General features: G+C 36.6%; 1 protein-coding gene across 1 annotated transcript in view; it reads right to left on the bottom strand.

Moving 5' to 3' along the window:
- TNNI3K (TNNI3 interacting kinase) overlaps positions 1-20,767 on the bottom strand; it is a gene marked incomplete at its 3' end in the record, with an annotated part of 277,657 nt that overhangs the window by 82,731 nt on the left and 174,159 nt on the right. The window contains exons 19-21 of the mRNA XM_082614605.1: positions 20,694-20,746; positions 16,750-16,882; positions 3,364-3,473 (exon numbers count right to left, since the gene is read on the bottom strand). Of these exons, the coding sequence (XP_082470731.1) occupies positions 3,364-3,473; positions 16,750-16,882; positions 20,694-20,746 (296 nt within the window). The remainder of the gene's footprint in view (positions 1-3,363; positions 3,474-16,749; positions 16,883-20,693; positions 20,747-20,767) is intronic.

The following is a 20,767-nucleotide window of genomic DNA, read 5'->3' as shown; positions in this document are numbered from 1 at the left end:
CCCTGTGCCAGAATCCCCATGGTAACCATTGTAGTCTTTGTGTTGTAACCAACTGGATTACTACTGCAATAGCAGCCCAGCTAGACTCTGACTTCAGTGTCTTTTGCTTCTGTGTCACCCCACTAGTTCTCTGTCTTTATTGGGCACAAATTACCTTGGGTGCACGTTAAAATGAAAAGTCCCAGGCTCCATCCCAGAGATTTTGATTCAGTAGATTTAGAATAGGATCCCAGAGTCTTCATTTTAACAAACATTCCAGGGTAATGTGGAGCATATAATACACAGCCTACACTAAGAGACAATGCTTAGCTATTCCAGTGCACACTATGAGATAATTCAGTGCCTGCCTCACCACTGGAACTACATACAATTCTTTGAGTGAATAAATCCTTCGTACCAAACTCTGATGAACTTTCCAGAAAATTACTTTTATCATATCTTTCACTACTTTAGAGACAAAATATAATTGTCTAATTTCATGTCCAAATTCCCTAGTCTGGTTTCCAAAGCTTTCCAAAATCTGATTCCATCTAATTATCAGAACTTTTTCCCACTTCTCACTGTTTTCCAGCAAGCACCCTCTATCTCTAATAGGCTAGTGTTTTCATTGTCCTCTTCTATTTTTATGGGTCTTGACTAAGAAGACATGCACAGGAGACAATAATGTGTTTCAAATTTAAGGAATGAAGCAAAGACAGATATAAAACAAAGAATGAGAAGTGAAGTTGATAACCTAGCAAACAATGACCAGCTAGCATGATGTTAGTGCTTAGATCTAAAGATGAATTTGTTTCAAATGAGGGTATGGTATAGCCCCTCAGTAGCTACAATGTTCCAATAACTCTCTCCCTTGTGTCTTTTCTCACAATGAATTTGCCCATGTTCTGTTTCCTTGAACTCTTTCTCTCTCACGAACCCCATTCTTTCATCAAATTCCTGTTTATGCTTATAATCTCAGCTCAAGTATCACCTCTTCCAGGAAGCCTTCCCTGACCTAGCTCTTTTCCCCCACTTGCTAGTATTCCTTTAGCATTCATTCTCATCTAATTTTGGTTTCCTTCATCTTGGCTTGTAACTATAAAACCAGTAATGTGTTTATCCTATTAATCTCCATATAACCACTAGACCTTAAGCGCCATTAAGAGCACATCTCCATTGAATCTCCTCACCCTCCTCAGTAAATAATTATTTAAGGAAAGAATGAAAACTAGCCATTGTTCCCTTTCTCCTCAGTACTTAGCTTACTGACAAGGTGAAGACCTTACTGGGCAATGCAATGATGACTTAGGCATGTCACATACAGAAGCAACTCAAATTTATAATGCTGAGATGGATACCACAGTCAAACCGGGAACCACCTGACTAATACAAATATTGCCAGCCAGTCAGAGACTTAGCTTTCCTATTATACTTTCTCTCCATCCTCCTCTGGGAGAACCTCATCCCCAGAGCCCTGTACTTCCCTGCTTAGCAACAAGACTTTTCTACAAAGCACTCAATTTTTGACCTCTTAGTATTTTTATTTTTAATCTTTAATAACATTCTCCTTTGATTCTATTCTGGTTTCTCTTTCTCATTTTCCAAACTGTTACTTCTGGTACCCATCCTACCTAAAAAATGCTTTCAGAAGTGCCAATGACTTGCTTTTATTCCAAATTAAAACTTCCATGTCCCTTATCTATAATCACAAAGAGTCAGTTAATAAAAACAAAAGGGATTCCCTTTGATTGTTATGGTATATTTTAGAATAGTTCATACCCCAAGGAGAGAAGGAAATTCTGGATTAGGTGCCTGACGCTGTTATTCCTAGAAAATAACCCTGAGATTCATACTGAAAGACAAAGAAAGCTTTTCCCAAACTATTTTAAGTCATGTTAATTTTCAAGACAATTTTCTAAACATTGAATTTCAGATAAGGGGATTGGAAGCATTGATAAGCAATAGTGATATTCATTCATTTACTCAACATATATTTTTGAACATCTGCTAGGTACAGTTCTAGGTAAGGAGGTTAAAGCAGCAAAGAAAACAAAATGAACAAACAAAAAAGTCCCTGCTTTTATGGAGCTAACATTCTGGTAGTGAGAGAAGATTCTACACAAATAAATATATAATCTGGTGACTTAAATGGTCAGAGGAAGAGGTTATTTCTTCCGATATACTCAGTCCATGTTCCATAATTACCTTCCTTTTTCTTCATAAGAGTTTTTGTGTATACTTGTAGGATTGGGTAATGACTTGGTCTGGTTTTGCCTTTAGAAACAGAATGGGAAATTTGCTTTCTCCTTCCAAACATCTGGACTAGGGTTTATTCTATTTCTCCTTTGGTGGGATACCAACAGCCTACTTTATCTGCTCCCTTGTTGAAGAGAGGTAAAGTGTCTGGGAAGGATCAGAATCAAGGTCATATAAGAAAAGGACAACAATAACTAGGATGGTTTGGACCAGATAATTAAGGGCTATTGGGCCTTTGTGTATGAGGATCTCCAGTGTGAAGAGTGTGAACTAATTCCCTCCACGTAGAGCAGAAGAATCAATGTGGGCTGATGTCAAAACACAAAGATTTCAATAGACATCAGACATACTGGCAGGGGGATTCTTAGACACTATATAAAACTGTGATATCAAGAGAGAAGTTGTGAAATCTCCTCCTTTGTCAATCTATGAGAACAAAGTAGACACCAATCTGTCTGGTACATTTTGGAAGAATCCTTTCCTACAGACAGATGATCTGGGATTTCATTCTGGGATTATATGACTGTTCCCCTCTACTCTCTCAGATCTATGATCATATTAATTTTTTTTCACTGTTTACATACCCTACTTTACTTATTCCTTCACTAATATTGATTCCTCCATTTAAACTCTAAATCTATGCTCTTAGCTACTTTGTCATACAGCCACTCAGAGAGTTAGAAAAGGACTAGGACCAGGGCTAGCCTCCTGCTTGAGCCAGGGCTCAAAGAAGACCACTGGTCATGGGGTCTTTGCCTGCAGGCCTGCCTCATGGTGAAAAGCCCACACAAATCCACCTTGTGCCAAACTTCTTTCTTGAAAAAAGTGACTAAGTGTGGTTCAGGCATAGTTAATAAAATTGCAGCTGAGAGGCGACTGAGTCATCTGTCATACCAGGGTCTCTTACTAATCAGTTGTGAGAAACATTTCAGAATCAGAGAGCAACAGCAAAGAAATATGAGATACTCAGACTTCTTGAGGCAATTAGAGACTAAAGAGCAGAAAGCAAATCAGTCTTCCTGCCTTGACAGTCTTAAAATACACACTGAAAGTAGACTTTGGAGCTACACTATTTGTGACAGATGTTGACCATAACACATTTTCTAAGAGGAAGTAAAAATTACTCACTTCAGGACATGCATTCCACCCTCGCATCAGCAGAGATGATATGGGCTTGGGAATGGAATAGCCAATGGGAGGTCTGATATGGTGGTAAGCCATGTCTGCTGCGGCAGCCGCTGCAAACCAAATGGTCATGTCAGTCTTGAAAATCACATATTTATTTCAAGAAACATATGAACAGACAACAAAAAAATAATTAAAAATCAATCTGTGCAACATCAGCAGAGATTCAAAGAGGCCTCTATGCTGTTTTTTCTTTTTATATGCTTAAGCAGAATAGTGGATAATATGCTACCATAAGTTTATCTTTATAATTGTTTGTTTATTCGGTTGTTCATTCAACAAATGGTGAGCAGAGGGGATTTACATAGGAACAAAGGAACAGACAAAGGAACAGACAAATAGCAAGCAGCACAGAGTATGTACATGATGTTTTAGGAAGTAAAGACTGAAAGGCAGATTGGACCAGCCTATACAATGCATAAATCCCAGGCTAAAGAGCTTATACTACACATAGCAAGACAAGATGCTCCGGAACTTTGTACCCCTGAGAGCACCTGTATCACTTGGGCAAAATAGATTATTTTTTAAGTTTAACTCTGGTTACTGGTTACAAGATTGTTTGGATTTTAAATTTTAATATTTATAAAGTAGTTACTATTTGCTAAACTCTTGTTAGATACTCCAAATCCATCATTTTAGCTAATAGTGCTCATTGATTGAACTCTCTAGTGTTGTCTACCTGCTTGGATGTCTGAATTTTGCTCATCTCAAACTCCACATCACTGTGTTGTGATTCTCAGGACTTCTTTGTGGATTCCTGACTGCTGATTATTTTTCTGTTCTGCAACCAGTGATTTCTGTATTTCCTGGAAAACCAAGCTTATAGCTACTTTTATTGAACACATTTTGTATCAAGTATCATGGTAGATACATACATAAGTTCTTTTGATCCTTTTAAACCATGCATGCAAGGTAAGTGCTATCGTTATGTGTGGGTTGTGTGTGTGTGTGTGGTGTATGTAAGTAGTTTTTAATTTATAAAAATTTTAATAAAACCAGTAGTTGGCACAACTTCTTTTTTCAGATTTCATGCTCTCTTCAGCCATTTCACATTGAAAGTACTTTGTAAACAACACATGAAGCTCTTTTATTCCTCTGAAAAATTGCTCTGCACCCGTGGGATGCTAAAGTTTCAGGATACTGCTGCCTGTGCTCTCAACTGTGATGTCACAATCATCTGTCTATATCTTAATGACTTTTGAGATGTGACCCACAACTACTATCTCTCTTCCACCAAAGTTTACTCCAGCTAAATTCTGTTTATAGATCTGCACCCAGCAGATGTAGTGAAATTATATACAATGCAACTTAACCTTTTGCTTTATGGATCATTCAGAATTACTATATAATTTTGCCAAATGTAAAATTAATACTTGTTTTTCATAGAAATTTAGAAAATCAGGAGAATTAGAAAGAATAAAATCCTATTATTCAGAGGAAGCAATTGTTAAAATATTTTGAGCATTTCTTTTCTTTTTTTTTTTTTTTGGCGGTACACGGGCCTCTCACTGTTGTGGTCTCTCCCGTTGCGGAGCGCAGGCTCAGCGGCCATGGCTCACGGGCCCAGCTGCTCTGCAGCATGTGGGATCCTCCTGGACCAGGGCAGAAACCCGTGTCCCCTGCATCGGCAGGAGGACTCTCAACCACTGCGCCACCAGGGAAGCCTGAGCATTTCTTATATATTCTTCATATCATTAAGCTCATGTCCAATATATAATTATGTAATACTTTTTCCCCTAAATTAAATAAATATATTAAATATAAACTTAAAAATTAAATATAAATATAAAAATAATTAAAATATGATTTTTCACGTTATTAAAATTCTATGTTAACATATTTTTAATGACTCTGCATTTAATGTGATTTACTTAATTATTTCTCAATTTCAGGTTGTTCAAATTTGGGTGTAAACACTTCAAAGAATATGTTTTTTAATATGACTTTCCCAATTTCACAGATCATTTATGGTATTTTGAGGAGTGAGTTAATAAGTCAAAGGGCACAACTACTTTAAAGACTTTTGATACATACTGATGAACACTTTTCCTAAACAGTTGTAATAATTTATACTCTCAATAACAAGTGTATGAGAGGGTTATCATTATACCTGAATCAGAATTAGGTTTCCTCATTTTATAAAAGATTTTGCTAATATGAGAGGTAAATATATCAGCTCATTTGTTGCTGTTTATATTTTGTTCTTTGATAAGTAGTGAGGCTTAATATTTTCCCAGATATTTATTAGTTATTTGTATTTAAAATATTAAGTTCATGCCCTTTGCCCACCTGGAATTTCAATATTTCCTTGCAACAGTCATCTAATTGTACAATAGTTCCAGGCTGAGGGCAGAGTCAGGAATTTCACTCCTGCTTTTGTCTTCAATGCCCTTTGTAACATATTTGCATTATCACATTTTCCAACAATTTCTGGCCACTATCAAGTACAGTTGCTGACACTAAGAAAACAAAGAAACAAAAGACTGCTCAAAACATATTTAGCAAACTTAACATGACTCACAAAATATGTTTTTTGGGTCACAAAAAGCTAGGCTTTTTAGGTTCCTTCCAGTAGCTACTCTTGACTATTTTTAATTCTTTTTGGAATGAGGTACATAAATAAGCTAACAAATAAACTGATGCTTAATGATCATTGATCTTCTAACCCTACTTTTTCACCTTATGATCAGTTGGATATTGTTGAGCTCGTACAGCTATAAGCACATAAACCGGTGTAGTGAACACATTTAAACTAATTATACATATCCCAATGGGTGGGGAGGGACTATTCATACAGTGAGTTAAACTCAGATGCAGGTGCCAAACGTCTCCTCTGAAACTCTTAGACTGTGATATCAAGTATATAAAGTTACTTGTTTGCTTCTTGGCACTGTGTCTGAAAAATCAGTTTAAGATGAACGATATTTAATTCTTCATTATTCAAAGTGGATTCTGCAAGGTCTCGGCATCTCCTTCTCCCTTTTGCTTTATGCACTCTTGGCAGTTATACTACTCATTAGCACCTCTGCCAGAAAGTGGGCAGTGCAACGTGAAGGGTCATGGAATTGAAATTTGTCACCTTTGAGACTGCTTTGTCAGTCTTGCCTAAGTGGCCATGCTACAGTAGCTGCTGGGAACTTTTCTGGTATTCCAGATTCAGGAAAGAGACTGTCACCCATTAATCAAATTTTTACCTTGATTGCTACATTAAATATGTGAAATGATTTATGTAAACGTTGGTTTCCACTTTCACAACTGAAACTTTGCTATTAAGAGAAAATAAGGATACATTTGAAAATATCAATAACTTAATATTGAGTGCCTATTATTTCTTCAGTACTACCCTAAGATAGTTATCACTAGTTTGGCAAATTTATAATCTAGATTCTAGAGTAGGACTGTCTAAAAGAACTTTCTGAAATGATGAAAGTGTCCTTCTCTCTTGTTTGATACTGTCGCATATGGCTATTAAGCACTTAAAATGTGGCTAGTGTGATTGGGAAACTGAATTTTTAACTTTACTTAATTTCTATTAATATAAATTTAAATTTAAATAATCATGTGTGTCTAGTGGCTTCCATATTGGACAGCACAATTCTAGAGCATAGTTCCCATTATCCTGAATGAGACAAATTAAGCACAAGTTTGTGAGTCAACCTCAAGGGTCTGCATAACCACGGTGTTGATTTGTGGATTCAAGTTCTTCATTCTCAAGAAAAGAAATGAAAGGAGATTGTGTGTGTTGTCTCTCAAAAGAGGCCAGTAACAGAACAAGCATTCAATACAACATGTGTTAACCTTCATTCATTTATTCAAAATGTATTGAACATTCTATGTGAGTGAAAACAGGCAGAAAAAAATGAAGTGTTATGCTTTTCCAAAGAAATTGGTAAATGGATGAATAATAATAAAGAAATGAATTGCTGTATATTTCACTGATTTAACGGTTCAATCATAAGTTGTGAAATATGATTCTTTTTCCCCTGTAATTCCTTTTTCCCTACCATCTTTCTCCGCATTACATCTACTGTCATTTAGGTCTCAGCTTAGATGAATTCTCTCTGGATGCCCTTCCTATGGACTCCCATAGCACTCTGTACTACAATAGTATGTATTATATTAAACTTAATTGCCTATTTACTTGCTTGTCTCTGCAAATAGATCACAAGCTCCTTGAGGTCAGGGACTGTGTCTTTTCAGCATTGTGCCTCCTGTGCTTAGCACAATGACTGGCAATTAGCGGGTATTCAATAGATATGCAATGAATGAATCAATAAATGAGATAGTTCAAAATACAATTTCATTGGAAATAATATAGATCATGGTATACAGGATGCAGTACACATTTATTGTACAAATGAATGAAGATGATGGATTAATGCCAATCAATATATTGCCCATTATTATGATTTTAGGACAGAACATAATGCATAGCTATCAAGAAACACTGTAGAATGAATATAATGTTTAGTTTAATGTGAAATTAAAACATACTTAGATAAATTATTGAGATCTGGTGGCATATTTAGTCCATAATATTATCTTTTGTTCAAAACATTTTGGGAGGGGGTTTCAATAAACTGAAGCAGTATAAATACTAAGAAATGTCCTTAACTAGCATATCTGGAGGCCTAATTTTCAGTCTGTCTTTGCTTTTAACTCTCTGGGAGATCCTAATTAAGCCAATTTGCCTCTGTGAGTATTAATTTCTCTAAATGTAAGATGAAGCAGTGAGGGCACACTGTAATGGTGACAAGTGTGGGCTTTGGGGACAAGAAGCCATGAATTTAAGTCTTGACTACACCTCTTACCAGCATATGATGTTGAGCATACATCTTATCCTAATAGAACCTGATCCATGACTTATCGGTAGAATTAAAAGAGAGTCTTCATAGAGCATCTGTTGCATTGTTGGCTCTCAACAAGTGTTAGCTGTTATGGTTGCTTTAATTATTATCTACAGATCTAAGGCTCTTACTGATTCCTTTTAGTCTGAACCTAGAGAACTAGATATCAAAAATATTATTGTATATTTTCTATTCTGTTTAGATGAGAAATCTTAGTTCTTTGTGAGGTTTCTTTGAGCATGAATACCAAGTGAAACATTGCATTGAGTTACTGCAAATCACAAGACTAAAAACCACTTCATCTGTCATCAGTCCCAGTTTATAATGCAACGTGGTCATTATGGAGAGGATGACTATGCAGCTCTCCATGATAAACTTAATTAGCTTTATATTGCTTATGGATAAATTGGTACTAGCTTCTGAATTCCTAAAGTAACTTATCGCTTCCACTCTTAGGTTTTATAAAAGTAAAAAAGAGAGCAATGAAGTACAATATTTTGTTTGTAAGTTTTGACTAAGATAAAATTGCCAGAATTTTTATTCTAGTTGGTGTGTATGTGTGTTCTAAAAAATACAATTGATTCTACTTCATAGTTTTTAATGGGCAGGGCTGTGGTGAGACAAAGCAAGTGCATTCTACCATCCCAGCAAGAGCTAAGACACATTCTTTGTTAAACTGACACTTTTCAATGATGTATCACCAGAGCATACAGCATGTGAGAGAGACCATGAGATTGCAATCTTGAGATTGTACTAAGAATGGCTTAATTTTTTAAACCACATCCCATTCTCATCACAGACTGTCAGAAGAATAGATTAATTTGCACCATTGTCTGTTCTCATTGCAATCTTTGTCAGTGTAATGAAGTATTGGCATGTTAATATCAGCTATTTTCATAGAAATATCACCATCCGTTGGACCGATTTGATCTTTCCAGTGATCTGTGTAGTGACTGGCTGGCATTACTCTTCTCAGTGATAAACTGATAAAGATGTTAGCATAGTAAACATAGGATTTCAGAACTTTAGTTCACTCCTATTTTCCTATCACCTGTCAAAGCACAGTCCACATCATCAATGTGCTTATGCCCTTTGAGGGTATTACATTTAAGATGCTTTAGGATCCTAATTATATATGAGCAGAACATAATCACCTAATATTAAGCAGGTGTAGCAAATGCAAATGGCTATAAATATATGAGAGCTGTGACATAACTGGGTCTCTAAATTACATTAATTCATATTTTTTAAAACCACATGTGACACACAAAATGTCTGCAAGCCATATTTGGCTACTGGACTGCAGTTTGCAACTCTGAGGTAAAGCCTCAATATGAAGTTTCCCCAGAATCTGGCTAGACTGAATCGGCAGATGTTCTTAATTTGCTGCCATGTCCCAGACTTAGAGTCTGGCATTAAGGAAACCCAGGACACCAAGTTGAGTCTCCTTGTGAACCATATGGCACCACACATGAAAACAAAAGGAAAAGAATAGGCTCTCTTCTTTGGCTCCAAACTATAATCTGAAAGTGATCCACAAAATTGGGTACCTGGTAATAAGGGAATGGGATTGGATAAAATATAGACTGATGGATTAATTCATCCCAGATTTCTTCTTTAGTTTTTCATGAGGTACCAAAGGAGACAGGTCCAGGAGAGAAATAAACTATGGGAAGCAGGTGCTGGTTTCTTTTTAAAAAATGTATCCAGGACAGGTCTTGTTTGCCAGGTCATACCAGCTCCTTTTTCATCTTGTCCAGTTCTTTTCTCTCTGTTTGACTTCATAGCTTGGCTCCTTGTCCTCCTCTCTTCCTGTATCCATCATCCTCCTGCTGGCTAAGCCAGAAGCCTGGAAGTCCTCCTGGTCTCCTCCCTCTCCCTGGTGCTTCCACCTCAATATGTCCGCAAGTCCTGTTAAAATCTCTCAAAACCAGCCCCTCCTTTCTCTTCACTACCTTAGTTAAGATTTTATACATTCTCTTCTAGATTACCTGGTTTCCTTGCCTCTGTTTCAAACTTCTCCAATCCAGCCTTTGCTTTGTAGCAAGAGGGAACGTTCTAAGATAATAGAGTTGTACTATTGTCCTGCTTAAAATTCTGCAGTGACTTCCATTGTTGACACAGAAGACCCTTCACCATGTAGCTCTAGCTTTACATTTACAGCATGTATCTTGCTGCTGATTCCCTTGTATTCTCTGATTCATCGTTACTGAAAGATGTGTGAATCTCTCATGCCTCTGCGCCTTGCCCAGGCAGCTTTCTGCCAGGACACCTTCACCATCTCCCCACTATTTACCAGTTAAATAGTACTCATCTTTTAAAGATGCAGTTCAGGTATCATCTGCTCTAAGAATCCTTCCCTGATTTCCTTTCCCACCACCAGTCTGGGCAGGAGAGCCCTCGAAGGAGCAGCTGTTGTGCTCTATGTTTCCCTCTAGCTGGGATTTACTCCGCTGACTGTACTTTTCTCATGCCGTCTCTGCACTACAAGGGAATGCCCTTTTCATCTTTGTTTTCTTGCACAGTTCCTGGCCAGAGCTGTGAATGGCTTAATATAATAATAATAGTTAATATTTATTGAGTGCTTACTGTTGCCAGACATCATTCCAAACCTTTGAGGCAGGTCCTACTAGTATCCCTGTTTAAAAAATAAAGACACTGAGTTACTGAAGTATAGCTTGGTTAAGCAGTTTGAGTAAGCTTGAAGACTCATGCTCTTACACTTATGCCAAGTCTCTTTAGCCTGAAAAATATTTTCTTAAAAATTGAGTTAATTGCCAATATTTAAAAATCTTTCGATTTCTGAACAAACACACAGAAATTAGTTGATATGGCAACAGTGAGCAAGCATCCCTATACTTCTTTCATGGCATTGTTTGGCTGGAGCTGGGTAGCAGCTGTCCCCTTGAGTCAGAGCATGTGATTTCCTGTTCATCACGTTATCTGGCATCAAGTGTTTTCTTGCTTCCCCTGATCCTGTAGGCGTTTGATCTTGTGACCCTTGGGATGGTGAATGTAATGGATTTTTCATTTTTTTCTAAACCTGAGATTATAAGGTTAATTTGAACATATACTATGTAAAAGAGACCCTAACTTCAAGTTCTTCTGAAGGCATACTCATCACTTGCATAGGAGTCAATGCTAATATTTGCATTCTATTTATATATTCCACCCAGGAGATAGAATTCTGTTAAATCCAGGAGGATAAGCCATGTGTAATGTTGCTACTCCCATAATTGATAATCCTGTCCCACACTGTCGTCATGGATTTGTTGCTCATTGTAAATGGCTAATATGTAGCTTATATTGAATCTGATTCTTCACATAATTTATTGCTGAACATTTGCTAGACTGCCTAACCACTGTGATGGTATTAACAGCCTCCGTTCTTGATGCATGGTAACTGTCCAACTTTAAAAAATTCAGTGTCTATCATGAACAAACTCTTTTGCCAATAAAGTACGATAAATTCCAATATCTGAGATATTGGATTCAAGTTATTCTTAGGCAAGATATTTAACTGTTTTATTATATAATATTCTCCCTCCAAAAAGAGTATATATTCCTGAGGGCCCGTGAGAGAGGGAATCTTTATCTTTTTGAACTATTCATTTTATAATTAGTCAAGGGTAACAAAGTAGAGAAAATTGCAAGGACACTGCACTTAACTGAATATTGAAGAATTAAGGAAGATATTTTTGGAAGAAGTAATATTTAAACTAAGGCCTAAAAGTAAATTGGAGTTAGTATGATGAAAAGTGGGGAGAAGTGTGTCTGACAAACAACTAACGTGTGCAAAGACACGGAAGTGAGAGGAAATGTGTCGTGTTGGGGAAATGAAATAGTTCCCTGTGGCTGAACATAGAGGACAGGCTGCAAGTGGCAGGCAGTAGACCTGGGGAGGAAAGAAGAAGCATAACTATGGGGGCTTTGTAGATTGTTTTATGAAATTTTTTTAATCTTAAGAACAAAGGAAAAGCATTGAAGACTTTAAGTAAGGGGAGTCAGATAATCAAATTTGAGTGTTTAGAAAGCTAAATGTAGTTATAGTATGGCAATTGGTGAAAAAAAGATGGTGAGCAAAACTAGAGACAAGGATACCATTTAAGATACTGTGCAGGATTCTACTTGTGAAATAAGGAAGTAGCAGTGGAGAGCAAGATAAGTGGATAGATTTGAAAGATATTTAGAAAGTGGGATTGAAAGTAAGAAAACAAGTGAAAAGAAAAGGAAGGAAGGAAGGAAGGAAGGGAAGAAAGACAAAAAGGAGGAAAGAAGAAAGAAAAGAGGATAGAGAAAAATTAATGGTGACTTTGAAGTTTTTATATGGGCTCCCTGGAGAATGAGAACTCCACTCAAGCACAGAATCATAGGAAGCCTCGACTTTGTATTACAGTTTGCCCTTCTCTTTCATCTTACAGTTGCAGAGAGATTTCAATTTACAGAGCTCACAGAATCATCTCATTTGATCCTCACAGTAATCTCTGTGGAGTCATCATTAGTTGCACTTACCAAAGAAACTGAGCTTGTGAAAGAGCCCAGAGGCCAGAGGAAATGCAACACATTCAAGGAAGCAAGGAAAGAAGGTTTGGAGTGGCTGGAGCATAGAAAGTGAAATGGTATGAGCAAGGTCAGAGATACTGAATCATGTAGACTGTTGCAGGACATATTAAGAATTTTGAGATTTAATCCTAAGAACATGGGAAGCCACAGATCATTTTAAGCAATGGTCACATAATCAGGTTTATGTTTTTAAAATATCATTTTAGTGGATGTGTAGAGATTGGAGGGGAAGAGAAGAATAAAGGGAGAATGATCAAAGAGCTATTGCACTAGTTAAAGTGATAAAGATGGCAGTTTGAACTAGAGTGGTGGTGGATAAAACTTTAGATGTAGATACGGGTATATACCTCACCAATTCTATTCAGTATTGTACTAGAAGTCCTTGCCTGTGTGAGAAAGCAAGAAAAAGATTTAAAATACACACATATTTGAAGAAAGAAATAAAATTTTCTTTATTTATACATGACATAATCATCTATGTGCAAAATCCCAAAGAATGTACAAGAAAGCTACTTGAACTGATAAGTTAATTTAGCAAATTTGTAGGGTACTAGGTTGTTATTTAAAAAATAATCGTGTCTCTATACTAGCAAAACACATTATACATTGAAATTTAAAAAAATCATTTAAAATAACATCAAGAAACACAAAATTCATAGAAATAATTTAAAAAATATATGTGTAAGGTTTCTATGATGAAAACTACAAACACGCTGATGACAGAAATCAGACCTAAATGAATGGAGAGACATACTATGTTTATCAGTTGAAAGATTCAATATGCATAAGTTGTAAATTCTTCCCAAATTGCTCTACAAATTCACTGCACTTCAATCAAAATTCCAACAGGCGTTTTTTTTTTGTTTGTTTGTTTGTTTGTTTTGTAGAAATAGATAAGCTGATTCTAAAATTTATACAGAAAAGCAAAAACCCTATAATAGCAAAAGCAATTTTAACAAAGAAGAGCAAAGTTGGCGGATTCATAATAAATGATTCTGAGATTTACTATAACTTATCAATATATTGTAGTATTGGTATAAGGGTAGACTTATATCAATGGAACAGAATAGAGTCCACACATATGTGGTCAATTAATTTTTGACAATAGCACCAAAATAACTTAATGATAAAGGAAAATTTTTTAAACAAATCATGATGAAAAATTGGGATCCATATTGAAAAATAAACAAATAAATTAACAAAAGGATAACAAACTCAACTTTTACCTTGTACTGTTAAAAAAAACTCTAATAAATCTTATAAATATAAAATCTAAACCTACAAGATTCCTGTGAGAAAACACAGGAGAAAAACTTTGTGATCTTGGGTGTGGCAAGAATAATTTAGACAGGATTCACAAAATATTTAAAAGTTTGATAAGGTAAACGTCTTTGAAATTAAAAACTTTTGCTCTTTGAAAGACATTGGTAAGAATAAGAAAAGGCAAATCACAGACTAGAGAAAAATACTTGCAAAACACATAGCAGATGAAAGATTTTACCTAGAATCTAAGAACTCGTTAGTATATAAGATAATTTGAGCAAATACTTCACCGAAGAAAGAGATATGAGCAGCAGATAAACACACAAAAAGATTATCAACATTATTAGTTATTAGAGAAATATAAAATAATACCACAATTATTTGCCATTATATACCTACTCAAATGGTTAATATTTTATTTTAAATAGACAATAAAAAAGTGCTGGCAAGGATGTGGATCAACTGAAATCCTCATACACTGCTGGTGGGAAGTCATAGTGGTACAAATGCCTTGGAAAAAATCTTACCATAAGATCTAGTAATTATCTCTTATGTATTTATCCAAGAATAATGAAAACATCCACACAAAAACCTGAATGGTTTTGGCAATTATATTCATAATTGCCCTAAAGTGAGAATAACTCAAATGATCATCAACTTGTGAGTGGATGAATAAATGAGGTACATCAACACAGTGGAATATTACACAAGAATGAAAAAGAATAAATTACCAATAAATGTACTAACATGACTCTATTTATATGACATTCTGGAAAAGGCAAACCTGTATGGACATAAATCAGATCAGTGGTTGCTAGGGGCTGGAGGTGGGAAAAGTGAATTGATTCCAAAGATGCATGGGGGAGCTTTTTGGAGTGATGGAAATGTTCTATATTATGATTGTAGCTGTGATTATACAATTGTATATATTTGTTAAAACTCATTGAAATGTTAGTCTAAAATGGTAAATTTTGCTACATAAGTGATACTACAACTTATACTATATAAGTTAAACCTGATTTTTAAAAATGACAATTGCAGTAGTTTAAATGATGAAGATGGTGGCTTGAGCTAGGATGGTGGTAGATGACGGTAAGTAGTAGGTAAATCCAAGATGTCCTTAGGATGTAAAATCCACAGGAAGAGGTGAATGGATTGACACAGGAGGTGAGAGGAAGGGAGACATATCTCTCTCTTGTGAAAATACTACAATGTGTCTAGAATTACAGTGGATTTTTAACATATACTCATAAGTCTTACCAGAAAGCAAATTCTAAGAGGTAGAGAGATAGCAGCAGATCAGAGCGAGACATTAAAAATAGCAATTTTGGTCCAGTTCAAAATAGAGTCTTCTCATCCACCCTATAATAAGGGCCAGATCTCATCATTTAAAACCATGAAAGCATATAGAGAAAGGTTAGGACAATTAAATAAAGAGCATATAATTTGTGAAAAGTACTTTGTTAGACACTATGCAGAGTGTAATTAAAGACCATATGGTTATTAGGGGGAAAATGCCTTGAATAGACAATATGAGTTATGGCTCTTCTCCGCACATGAGTACTAATAAATATTGTGATCCTGGTTAAGACTTTGAACTTGTGAGCATCCACATTTGTAAGATATGTCTTTCCCTAACATCCCTTTTGACTTGATCCATCTGATATATTGTGATAGGGTGGCCACTCAAGAAGCTTACAATATAACTCATTTAAAATTTATTTATGATTTAATTTGAAAACAACTTTTCAAGCATGGTAAGTTCTGGGGATGCAAAGTCAAGGAGTTTTTAGACTCACAGTGGATACAAGTAAGTAAACAGTGTGACAGTGCTGTTGTATCTACAAGAGCAACCCAAATAAAATAGAGAGAGAGATGCAAATAAAATTTACCTCAGATATTTGTACATTTTTTCCTGTGATTAGATTCCCTACCTCTACCTTCTACATGTACACAGAGTATCATGTATATTATCAACAACAAAATTATAGGCTCACTCACAAAATCCCATTTTTAGAATGCATCTATATATGTAATACAAAATTAGAAAAACCAATTCTCTTTTGTATAATGTGAGACAAGCAGAAAGCAGTCCTGATAGGTTATTTTTATGTGTTGCTACTTTCAGCTCATTCTTATATGCACATCAGAAAGGCACTTCTAAATCTAATCTCAAAAAGTAAATATTGCATTGTTCACATTATTTGTACCCACATTCCACATGGCCATTATCATTTGCTTGTTTTATTAACAACAGGTACATCAAAGTCCTAAACTTTAATAATAAAATATACCTACACTTCTGTGTGCCTGTGTCTAAAACCACATAGTTATAGGCCATTAAGTTTTCTGGATTGGGCCACACCTTTAAAGAATTTGAGACCGTTTCCTTACCTCTCACCTTGCCAATCCACCAAGAATAGTCATTTTCGGGAAAAAAAAAATGTTTCTTGAATTTGTGAAAATGCACAGAACTCTGGAAATCAGAGAAACTTCTTTTTTTTTTTTTTTTTTTTGGCCTCACCCCGCGTCTTGCGGGATCTTAGTTCCCCGACTAAGGATTGAACCCATGCCCTTGGCAGTGAAAGCACAAACTCCTAACAACTGGACCATCAGGGAATTCCCTCAGAGAAACTTTAATTGAGGCATGGCTTACCTGGCTTGAGATGAGCGAATGGAATTTCACCAGTGAGAAGTTCCCACAGACACAGAGCATAGCTGAAGACGTCAGCTTTGATGGTGTAGCGTGTACACTGTGTGAACACCTCAGGAGCCATCCAGCGGAGGTTCTGTAGGTCAAGAAACATCCACAAGTCATTTACCAAGTGCTTAGTTCTTCTACTGTAGAATAGTGTTCTTCTTAGCGAGGATTTGTTAAGTGTTCTCTCGAAGTTCTCAAAAATATAAACTTAAAATAACATCGATACGGCCCTCAGTGTGTGCAATAAACTGGCCCGTTCATACAAAAACAGTGTGTTTACTGCTGCAGTTTAGGTTTTTAAAGGGCATTTTCTTTTATCATTGGAAGATATGAAATCCATAATTCTTCCCAAAATATTGCAACAATATTAATCACCAAGTAACACTGCCTCTTATGAAATGATGATCACAGCAGCAGCATTTTTTTGTGTATCTCTGAGCATCTTTCCCCTGGAAGCCTTACAAGCTTCTGAATAGCCATCCATGGGTTCATCCAAGAGCTCTATGCCTCCCTGGGGGTGAGTCATGCACTGTGGGAGGAAGCTTCCCTCCTTTAGAGCTTCAGGTTGTAGTTTAGGAAGTCACTAAATTAGACCCATAAATAGTGCCCTGATGACTGAGGAGAGAAATGGCCTGAGGGGAGTGCCCAGAATATTCGTGTGAAGCAGATTTCTCACTGGCAGGATCAGTTCTGTCACATCTCCTTTGTTTGCCCAGTGGTGTTATTTCTGAATGCTGTTTGCTCAATATTCCAGAAAGCAAGCCCATAAAACGTTATAAGTTTCCCTGTACAAAGGTCTACCTTCATGTTTTCAAGGCATCATTTACACCCTTTTTACTTGCAGTTATGTATTTTTCATTTTTAAATATAAGTTTCCGTTCTGGGATACAAATGCATAAATTTGGTTTATTTGGCGTTTAGGAAAAAGAGCACTAGATTTTGAGTTAGGAGATGCAAATTCTAGTTCTGGCTCTACTGCAGACTATTTGGGCAGTTCTGGGAAAGTCTCCTATGCTTCCTGGACCTCAGATTCCTCAAGGGCAAGACTGAGGAGGCAGGCCCTTCCAGCTCTAAAACCCCGTGGCTTCATAGCCGTATCAATGGATTTTGCCAAATACCTGCTTTCTTTGTATTTCCACTGAAAGAAACCAGTATTCTTTTATTACTGCTAGTGAAATTCTGTGTGTAGTGTTGCCTGCTGATAATTCTTTTGAAGTGTCTACATTATTTTGAAGTCATGCATAATTGCAGCTTTCCAAGAATATCTTTATTTCGATTATGGTGCTTATATGCAATTCTTCCACACGAGCTTTCACATTCCAAATAGCCTCCATTTATATAGCACATTATGTGTTGTGTCACAACATTGCATAAGGGGGAGTAGGCATACAGTATGGCCATTTTTTCACAGGGGGGTAATAGAGTAATTAGCAAACTTACATAAGGCCACATAACTAGTAAGAAAGAAAATAACCTTCAAAATAAATATAGAGTAGTGCTGTGCTTAAAGACTCCACTGCTAGGATAAAAGAATATTACTTGCTATTGGTGAAATTCAATTCAATTCCATTTGACAAAAGGTTATTTAGTCAGAGAGTCTCAACAGGCTGCATTTTAAAATCACCTAGGGGAACTTTTAAAAGATACATGTACCCAAGATCAACCTCAGGCCAGCGAGATCAGAATTGCTGGGGGTTGGATTGAGGTAGGATGCTTTTACAAAGTTTCCAAAGTGATTTCAATGTGCAGCCATGGTTGAGATCCACTGAGTTAGCTATCTCTATGTCAAAGGTACTAGATGAGATCTGTGTGTCCTGTCAAAAAAGGACTCACTCTTCCCACCTCTCATATCCTACCATTCTCCTCCTTGCTTACTCCACTCCAGTCACTCTGGCCTTGAACACACAAAGGACTCTTCTGCCTCAGGGCCTCTGCTCTTACTGTTCCCCCTTCTACACTGCTCTTCTCCTCTCATGGATAACTCTGCCATAGGTCTCTTATCAAACATTACCTTTCTCTTTCTCTCATCTAAATGGCTCCCCCCATCACTCTCCATTCATACACTCTGCTTTGTTTTTTCTTCATAACACTTATCACTGTCTGGTACATATTTTGTTAATTTGTTCAACGTTTATCTTCTTCTATTAGAATATTAGCTCCATAAAAACAAGAACTTTGCTTTGTTCACTGCAATATCCCCAGTTCCCTAGAATGTCTGGCATCTAGTAGGTATTCCATAAATATTTGTTGAACGAATGAGTGAAATTTAATTGGGGAAACCAGCATGCTTAATCCTACTTACAATACAACATTGTCCATGATGTCATTCCTGCCTTCCTCTCTTAACTCATCTCTCATTTTATCTTCCTCACACAGCGCATGCCAAGCTATTTGAAGTCCCCTAGGAAGTCTGGTGTTTCTCATCCTCCCCTGTGCCTTTGCTCATGCTGTCGTTCACTCTGTCTGAAATTATTTATCCCTATTCATTCCACCTGAGCTTCCATGATGCTTTGTCACATCTATGTCACTGAATGTCCCCACAGCTTTCAATCTTATCTGCTTAGTACTATGTTTTTTTTTCTGCCAGAAAATGAGTTACTTGAGATCAAGGACTAAGCTTTTATTTGCATTTTGTATTCCTGACCCTTTGCACGATGCCTCACACATTGTAGGTCCTTGATAAATGTTTGTTGAGTGAGTCAGAGTACTACCTAGCAGTGTAAACAAAGTGCTACAAAAGCACAGAGAGAAAAGTGTGTGGGGAGGAGGAGGGGGGAGGAAGTTTATGGGAGGGAAGAGTAAAAATGGGTAAAATTTCCTGAGCCATGCAAGATGAGTAGACTTCCTGCAGGTGGGGTACAGTGAAGGGCTTCGCGGGCAGAGAATATGATGCTGGCAGAGTCATTGGGCTGTGAAAGTGAATGAAATGTTTAGGGAATAGCCAGATGGCTTGTATGCCAGGGGCATAAGGGACTTGAGAGAACGTTTAGTGGGAGAGGAGGTCACAGAGGAGCCTTGGGGTCAGATCTGGCGGGGGGATATAACATTTTAAGCATCATTGATGGTTTATAGGAAGAAGTGAATTGTCAGAACACAACACTTGGCTGATGTTGCAAAGAATGAACTGGAAGAGAGGACTGTAGTTAGAAACCTAGAGCAATGGTCCAGAAAAGAGATGGAGAGGACCCAAACTGAGGCAGTGGTAAATGAGAGTTTGGGATGAACTTTAATAAAGAAAAGAAATAGAAACAAACAGAAAAAGTGATTGAGCAGTGTGTAAGCAGAAGCAGGAAAAGGAAGGAACAGAAAATTAGCCCAAGCTTGGGTAATTAAATAACACAGCTAGTCCAGAAAGAGAAGTGCACTTCTTTGTGTGGAAGGGATGGGAGAAGGCAGATGATGAACCTAATTGCAGACATTTTGAGTACAATTATGCTTGCTTCAGATGTTAACATTTATATTTTTCTTAAACATTAATGCTTGACTATATCACCTATTGCCTTACAATGTTAAAATGGAAAACTATGAATTGTTAGTAGATGTGGGTAAACTATGGATTTTATGGTTACCTATTAAATGTTAACTCTACCACTTAATAAGGCGATCTAAACATGAATGCCAATTATCCATGCCTGCCATGTACTTTTCAATTATATTTGAAACAAATTCTGTTATTTTTTCTGCAACATTTTCCAAACATATATCTAATCTATTTCTCTAACAGAGCCTTGAAATAGTTCTTTTGGGGGCTTACTGAAAATAGAAACATAAAACATTATCCCGCCCTTGGGAGAATGACATTTCTTCCAGTTAAAGCTGCTTTCATCTCCCTTCCTCTCATGCTGAGTTTACACATTTTAATTGTTTCATAATTATAGGGAACATGAGCAGCAACAAACCCCAGGTTGTTTTGTCATGTTGTCTTCATCCAGAGACTGCAGAAATCTTGATTCTGAGGGAAACAGAAAACAAA

The sequence above is a fragment of the Mesoplodon mirus genome, assembly GCF_964341445.2.
Source record: "Mesoplodon mirus genome assembly, chromosome: 3".
NCBI classification, from domain to species: Eukaryota; Metazoa; Chordata; class Mammalia; order Artiodactyla; family Ziphiidae; genus Mesoplodon; species Mesoplodon mirus.
The sequence above is the reverse complement of the archived record's forward strand: the minus strand, read 5'-3'. Positions and strand labels throughout refer to the sequence as shown.